The 8546-nt window shown below is 47.1% G+C and overlaps 1 protein-coding gene across 1 annotated transcript; it reads left to right on the top strand.

Moving 5' to 3' along the window:
* The first annotated feature begins 2598 nt into the window (after nucleotides 1-2598).
* Nucleotides 2599-8108, top strand: LOC309328136 (glucose-6-phosphatase catalytic subunit 1-like). The gene is made up of 5 exons (XM_081838115.1): nucleotides 2599-2919; nucleotides 3912-4021; nucleotides 4979-5084; nucleotides 6401-6516; nucleotides 7538-8108. Exons 1-5 carry the CDS (start codon nucleotides 2621-2623, stop codon nucleotides 8047-8049), a joined length of 1143 nt encoding a protein of 380 aa, XP_081694241.1. The 5' UTR covers nucleotides 2599-2620; the 3' UTR covers nucleotides 8050-8108.
* Nucleotides 8109-8546: the final 438 nt, after the last annotated feature.

The following is an 8546-nucleotide window of genomic DNA, read 5'->3' as shown; positions in this document are numbered from 1 at the left end:
TGACATTTTCTTGCTCTGCACTTGCGGGCAACTAAAGGCTAAACTACACGTGCTTTCACAAAATGCATGCTTAAAGAGGCGACTTTCATTTTAATGGAAATGCAGCAATTATTTAGGGTGGCCATATTCCTGGAAGTGAAAATCTGGACCAAGTTTGTTGTTGGGGGACTTTTATGGAGTTTTTAAAAGCATTTAAAAAAAAAAAAAAAAATCTGACCTGCTTGTCATATTTCCAGGTTTTCACAGACATTTTTCCGTTTCAGCAAAAATCCGCCATTTTGCAGGCTGATTCCCGAGAAAACCTGGGCGTTTGGCAACCCTAAATTATTGCCGCTGTCAGGTAAGACCTTTCCCATTGAAAGCTGCAATCCTAGACTCACTTTCAAGGGAATGAAATGCTAAATGTTAATTCTATTACCATCTGATGGTAGAAAAGCAATGCTAAACTCCCCTGACTTCAGAACAGGTAAAGGTAAAGGTACCCCTGCCCGTACAGGCCAGTCGTGACCGACTCTAGGGTTGTGCACTCATCTCACTCAAGAGGCCGGGAGCCAGTGCCATCCGAAGACACTTCCGGGTCACGTGGCCAGCGTGACGAAGCTGCTCTGGCGAGCCAGCACCAGCGCAGCACACGGAAACGCCGTTTACCTTCCCACTATAAAGCGGTACCTATTTATCTACTTGCACTTAGGGGTGCTTTCGAACTGCTAGGTGGGCAGGAGCTGGGACCGAACGACGGGAGCTCACCCCGCCACGGGGATTCGAACCACCGACCTTGCGATCAGCAAGTCCTAGGCACTGAGGTTTTACCCACAGCGCCACCCGCGTCCCTTAGACTTCAGAATAGGGCGGACCTAAATCTTGAGACTTTTGCAGAGCTGTGCTCATAACCTCCTGCGCTCCTGCCTAATCGGCGATGACAAAAATGCATTTTCAAAATCGGCACTTCACGTACGCAAAAGCAAAACATGCTTAGTTAAGTGTTAGAATGTGTGCGGCGTGTTCGTCTGCTGGCGTGAGTGCAGTGCTCAGCTCTTAAATAGCCTTTATTGAGTGGTTCAGCAGATCATACCAGCTGAGATTCCGAATCTGGCACTTTGCATCGGGAACACAGCGTGACGGCCAAAGTGTCAGGCATTTGAACTGGCTTGTGTCAGCATTCCCTCTTTGCTGTTCACTGCTGCCTAAGATGAACTGCACGAGAGCCTACAAGGTGGAGAAAGGCAAAGCCCAGCTGAAGAAATAGGAACCAGAAGAGGCTTCATGCTCCAAAGATTTATTGTCTATTTAGTTTATTTAGTGCATCTGCATGCACCACTCTTCAGCCCAAAAGACTCCTGGAGTGGCTTACAGACAAGACAGTCCCTATCTGTAGCCTTGCAATCTGGGGGAAAACCAAACAAACCACAACACACAAGGGAAAAGGGATAGAGAGGGAATAAATGGCTGGCTGTGCAAGCATTGCAGTTAAATAATTTAAAACGGATTGGTGACATTTTCCTTCAGAATTATAGGACGTGCTTTGTACTCCAGATTCACCCTTTCCTTCATGCAATGCAGTTATTTTATGTTTTTACACCTACACACACATCACTTTTAATTGTTCTCCAATACATGGAGGGGAAGAAAATGGGAAACAGGGGCATTCCGGATTCAAATCAGAAACCAGGATGGCTTCTGTAATTCCGGGACTCTCCCTGGAAAATCAGGGCACTTGGAGGGTATGCATTAAGTCTCAGCTTTGCTTCTAAATAAATATGCATAGGATCCGGCCTGCATATAACCTGAAACACTTACTGTACACATGGTTTCTACTTATGCTTATTGCATTATTAGCCATCACCATTGTAAACGCTAAAGGGATGGTTCAAAGGTGTTGTGGAGTAGCTCATGTGCATTAATTGAGATTAATTGTGTGCATTAATTGAGATTAATTGAGATGCACGCATCCTGAGACAACAGATTTAGGGAGGACTTTGGAGCTGTGATAGGTATGGTCAGAGAAACTTCTAGAATCACTATTGCAAAGTGTGTGCTGCAGTTGGAGAACAGAAGAGGCAAGGATTCTGATGACTGCGCCGTAACAAGTGAGCGAACAAAACATAGCAATTCCACACTAAATGCCTAGTGTGGAAGAACCCTGTGTCTATCTGATCTCTTAAATTTCATTAGTTTTTAAAGGCAGTTTAAACTGAGTTGCTGCAGTTGCCTATTATTGGGGTTTTTTATGCAGGGGGAGGAGTGGGATAATATAAAATGACCTGTCAGGAACCCCTCAGTGAGCAGTACTAAAACCTGGAAAATTTGAACCCAGGGATTCCTGGCAAATTTCCTCCATCCACCCAGAGCTAGGATGCAGGAGACGTTGTGTACGAATCCCTTTACCCAGGGGGACGGGATGAAGATTTAATATGGCCCTGGAAAGAGTTAACGTTTTTGCGGCGAAGGCACCAGGCTGTTTTGGAGGGCTTGTTTGTTCCTCTTACATAAGTTTCTCTAAACTTGTTTGTCCCAAGCTGGGGGGGGGGGGGAAGCACCTTTGATCGGGAAGGTGTTTTTGTACCAAAGTGATTTTAAGTCCAAAGCTCAATCTGCTGCACACAGGAGAAGATAAAAGGCGATGAGAGCCGTCCAAGGGTGTAGTGCAGCTACAAGGACCGAAATAGCTGGTCGCTCAGCTATCGACAGAATGGAAGCGGGCATGGACTTTCTCCATCACTCAGGCATCCAAGCCACACACTACCTCCAAACTAGCTACCCGGCAGCTCAGGATTGGTTCCTCTTTGTTTCTTTCGCTGCCGACCTCCGAAACACCTTCTTTGTCTTCTTCCCCATCTGGTTCCACCTCTGCGAAGCGGTGGGGATCAAACTCATCTGGGTGGCTGTGATTGGCGACTGGCTGAACCTCGTCTTCAAGTGGTAAGTGTCCTGCCTATTCTAACCCTGAACTCAGGGTTTCTTCATCTGGGCATGTAATGTTGTTAAGTAAAGGTAAAGGGACCCCTGACCATTAGGTCCAGTCGCGGACGACTCTGGGGTTGTGGCGCTCATCTCGCTTTATTGGCCGAGGGAGCCGGCGTACAGCTTCCAGGTCATGTGGCCAGCATGACTAAGCTGCTTCAGGCGAACCAGAGCAGCACACGGAAACGCCGTTTACCTTCCCGCCGGAGAGGTACCTATTTATCTACTTGCACTTTGATGTGCTTTCGAACTGCTAGGTTGGCAGGAGCAGGGACCAAGCAACGGGAGCTCACCCCGTCGCGGGGATTCGAACTGCCGACCTTCTGTTCGGCAAGCCCTAGGCTCTGTGGTTTAACCTACAGCACCACCCATGTACTTGTTAAGTAGGCACCAAGAATATCTACAGCTAGCTTCCATAAATTTGGAATGGGGAGACTTCCTGGCAAGTCCGAACCCCGGCAACAAACCATTCTGCCCATTCCAGCTGCTCTCTGCTATTCTGTGAAATCAGCTGTTAGGATGGCCTCAATGGAACAAGTCCTTTCCATTTCCCTTCTACTCATTCCTTCCCTTTCACCAGTTCCTCTCTGCAAGTTCTATGTCACTCTGGCAAGTAATTTTTTCTGGACTCATGGAATGGGAGGAAAGTCTTTGGTTGCCCCTGGTTGACTTTAACGAGTTGTGTGCATGGCCTATTACTGCCTTTGGTGTTAGCATCGAGGGTAAATATCGATTTAGCCCCCAGATCTGCTTTTTTCAAGCACCAGACTCCAAAACACTCCACGAAAACATGGGACCCTTCTGGTCTGCTTGCATTGTGATCCTTAACACTCAGGAATTTGTGTGGGTGTCGCAACTCTCTTTCCTTTCGGCCCTAGCTGGTTCTGTTGTCAGCAATCCCTTCCTACAGCAGAGACTCACAGTGCCTCTCATGTTCCTTTTCTCTACAGGATCCTGTTTGGGCAGAGACCTTACTGGTGGGTACGTGAGGCCAGTTTCTACCACAACACCTCGGCCCCTGCAATCCAGCAGTTCCCTGCTACGTGTGAAACTGGCCCAGGTGAGATGCCGAAGGAAAGGGTGGCCATGTAACCAGAGGCAGGGAAGGAAGGAAAAGAGGGAATGCATTAACACCAAAAAATATAATCATAAAGACAGTTATTCTGTGAACTGCCCTGAGATCTTACGGTGATATAAATCTAATAAATAAAATAATAATACAGTAGTACCTCGGGTTAAGTACTTAATTTGTTCTGGAGGTCTGTACTTAACCTGAAACTGTTCTTAACCTGAAGCACCACTTTAGCTAATGGGGCCTCCTGCTGCGCCGCCAGAGCACGATTTCTTTTCTCGTCCTGAAGCAAAGTTCTTAACCTGAAGCACTATTTCTGGGTTAGTGGAGTCTGTAACCTGAAACGTATGTAACCCGAGGTACCACTGTAAACAGGTTTGATAAATCTAGGCCGTGTCTTGAGTTAATCACAATTCCATATGTTCGGTGAGCGCCTGCATTTTCTGTACTTTCCTGTACTGGAACACAATATAGCCTTGCAAGATTTAATTTCCTCACCCATGTCTGAAGCTCAGTGAAAGATACATTTTAAGAGCCAAATGGGTTGAGTTAAATGCTAAAAATGAAGTAAATGGTCAATGAAGCTCTGCCTTAAACTCCCACCACCAAAACATGGTTCAGTCTCAGATCAAAATCCAGGCACTCTCTGAATCTGTGTTTTCCCTGGAAAACAGAAAGTGACACCAACCACAAGACTTGCTCAGCTGTTGCAGAATATGTTGCTTGGGCTCTGACTGGTGAGCCTTGAAGGGGGTGGGAAATCAATACATAAAGAGTAGTATTTGGGTACATAAGGTTGATTTTGGATTTTATTTCCCCTCTGGAAAGGCGATGGGTTATATAGATAGCTTGAAAGGGTCTTGCTGTAGTAATATCTTTCAGGCAAGGCTGAGGGTGATACGGAGGTTTTGGAGCCAAGGCGTCTGACTTTCCTTTTCACTTTAGGGAGTCCCTCTGGACATGCGATGGGTTCAGCCGGCGTGTACTATGTGATGGTTACAGCCATTCTCTCCATTGCATTGAAAAAGAAGCAGCCATCTTGGAAACACCGGTAAGCAGCGCCAGCAATATTAACAAAAGGCACTCTATCTGAGCAAGGGAGAGTGCTGGGATGTATTTTCTGCTTCAAGGAGAATTAATATTACAACGTGCAACAATGCTTCCGTTGTGGAAGGGAAAATTGGAGGTCCTGCATTTTATCTCTTTGGCAGTAACCTTTCACAAAAGGTACAAAAATACACTTTACAATAAGCCAGAGGTTTGATGCTGATATGGGGAAAAGACACCAGGAGAGAACAATATTGTCCCTGTGGATATCTTAGGGATGGGTGGATCTGTTAATTTCAGTCCTCTAAGTTTCTCATTTCTCCAATCTTAGCATTCCCACTTCTCCACATTTCTGCATTTTTTTAAAAAAAATCCTCACGAAAAGTTGTCAGCATTTTAGTGCAAATTTCTCCCAATAAGCACATTTTTATGTGGCTCTCTGGCTAATCATTCATATTTTTGCAAGCAATTTCCCCAAGTATTATGCATTTTAATACTATTTCCATGAATGTGTGTGGTTCTGTGCACATCCCCCCCCCTGCTATTGTGTGGGGAACTGCATCACGAAATTTAGAGGACAAATTTTGCAGGATAGCTGCACTCACACAATGTTTTCACGTTGGTTCGAGAAGTGCAAGTTAGTTAGTTTCTCACTGAATTGCAATGAAGATCAAATTGCCCCTCCATCCCTAGTAGATATTGTCATTAAAATTGCCTGTAGCAACTGGAAAAGTGAATTATTCTCATTGGGAACCAGGAGAAGGCATATGCAATATTTCAAAGTGCAGCAGGGCTACACTGGAAATTCCTTCACTGCGATCAGTACAAGTGTTCCTCTCTCAGATCATGCTTTGGAAAATACATTCCTACATGTCTGAACCAGAAGCCAGATGATTGTGCGCATTGACTGCCCCAAGCTGTTGCCAAGAGATTTCTCAATCATCAGACAATGACACCCTGCCCGAAGTCTGTAGGAAGGGACAACATTTGGCAGCTGAGCAGGATATTGATTGGCTTGTTTGCTCGTCTGTCTTTTCAGTTGTGAAGCCAGAGGAAAGTCAGGCTCACACTGCAATCAAACAACCTGTTGTGACCTCTGCTTTCACATTACACTGGTCTTCCCCTGGTGACAGAGGCTGGCCAATGCAAAAACTGCACAGGAACCCAAAATCTTAATTCTCCGGAGCTCTTACATCTCTCCTGACAGTGGGTGGGAAAGGATCTGTATAGCTTGCAAGTGAGCTCAGGAGAGCCCCTAGAAAAGTCTGGCTTGCCAGTGTTCACCTCTATTCTCTTCTCATCTCTTGTCTCCTTTTGCAGTTTCTTGCAGGCAATTCTCTGGGCGGCTTTTGCCATCGTCCAAGTCTGCGTCTGTCTCTCCCGTGTCTTCATTGCCGCCCATTTCCCCCACCAAGTTGTCGCCGGAGTCTTCTCAGGTCAGTGCAGTTTAATCACCGCCTGATATGATATGTTGAGATGTACGGCGAGGCTGCAGCTGTGGAATACAGTAGAATTTGTTGCCGTGGACTCAGCGACAGATTCTAATACGCAGACTCCACAGAACAAAATTAGTGTGCTCCCTGAAATGAGGTCTTTTAAAATAATAATCAATTTTATTAAAGGTTTTCAACCTAATATTGCATAAAATTAAAAAAAATGTATCAAACAGAAGAAAGAGAAAAAGAAAGATACATTAATAATATTTCTCATAAGTAAAGGTAAAGGGACCCCTGACCGTTAGGTCCAGTCGTGACCGACTCTGGGGTTGCGGTGCTCATCTCGCTTTAGTGGCCGAGGGAGCCAGCGTACAGCTTCCAGGTCATGTGGCCAGCATGACTAAGCCGCTTTTGGCGAACCAGAGCAGCGCACGGAAATGCTGTTTACCTTCCCGCTGGAGCAGTACCTATTTATTTACTTGCACTTTGACGTGCTTTTGAACTGCTAGGTTGGCAGGAGCAGGGACCGAGCAACGGGAGCTCACCCCATCGCGGGGATTCGAACCGCCGACCTTCTGATCGGCAAGCCCTAGGCTCTGTGGTTTAACCCACAGTGCCACCTGTGTCCCTAATATTTCTCATATGATCCTCATTTTTTTAAAAAACAAAATTATAAATATTTCTGTGTAGCCCTCGGCCACCAGTTTATCTTAACCTCAATACACACGGAGAGCTGAATTTCCCACCTCCCACCTGGGAGAGCTTCCCCTCCCACCCTGAGAAAAGCCACCTGCCAAAATGACGAGGCTGTGAGATACCCATAAAACAGAATACTTTGTCTTTGGGGGCATAGGTGTGATGGCAATTCAGGTGTTCCACCTTGTTTAGTTTTCTAAAGATCTGAGCTGCTTTGCCAACCGTACCGCCAAAGACGTCGCTTCATAGCCTTAAGATTGCTTCCAAAAATTTGGGGGTATCTGTGTCCTGACCAGCGATGTCTCTTTTCCCCCTCTCAATCCAGGCGTGGTGGTTGCCGAATCTTTCCAGCACATACGCTCCATCTACAACCCCAGCCTGCGGAAGTATGTGGGTACCACCGTGTTCCTCTTCTCTTTCGCCCTGGGTTTCTACCTGCTGCTCAAGGTGCTGGGCGTGGACCTCCTGTGGACTTTGGAAAAGGCCAAGCGGTGGTGCGAAAACCCAGATTGGGTCCACCTGGACACCACGCCCTTTGCCGGCCTCCTGCGCAACCTGGGCGTCCTCTTTGGGCTGGGACTGGCCCTCAACTCCCCAATGTACGTGGAAAGCTGCAAAGGGAAACAAGGGCAGCAGCTAGCCTTCCGGCTGGCCTCCATCGGCGCTTCGCTCCTCGTCCTGCACCTCTTTGACTCTTTCAAGCCCCCTGCTAAAGTGGAGATGCTCTTCTACCTCCTGTCTTTCTGCAAGAGTGCCGCTGTGCCGCTGGCAGCGGTTGCCCTCATCCCGTATTGCGTCTCCCAGATCCTTACCCAACAAGACAAGAAAACTGTGTAGTCGCCATGCCGGTTTTATTTTCTATGAACTTGAGCAGGTGAAGAGCTACGACGCAAGGCCTCGGGGGCGGAAAGGGACAGCGTTCTTGGCGGTCCTCTTAACTGTGTTCTGGGCTCCCACTGGAGCCAGGATACGGCCGACCCATCTGCCTCCCTATAATACCAGCCGGGGTCTCCATCCAGTGCTGTCCATAGGTCGTAATTCCAGTGGAGCCGTTTGGTAATTTTTAGATTGTGGACTTTATGGTTGAAAGGTAACACGTGCCGTTCCTCTTATTTCAAAATTTTGCTGATATGCCAGCGCTCCTGCATCTGGGGCCCCTCCAGACCCTAAAGTCTTGGCCCTGGATGGCGTTGCTACATGAGTCTTCCAGTGCAAGACATTTCTCCAGAAAAGTATTACCTGCAATTTTGTCCGCCACCAGCAAATACAGTTACCTGCTCAGCCGAGATGACGAGGAAAAACTGGTATCAGCAAGGCGCGGAGCGGGGAGAAAG

Source organism: Podarcis erhardii (assembly GCF_964252035.2).
Source record: "Podarcis erhardii genome assembly, chromosome: 13".
Lineage (NCBI taxonomy): Eukaryota > Metazoa > Chordata > Lepidosauria > Squamata > Lacertidae > Podarcis > Podarcis erhardii.
This window is presented reverse-complemented; position numbering and strand designations above follow the sequence as displayed.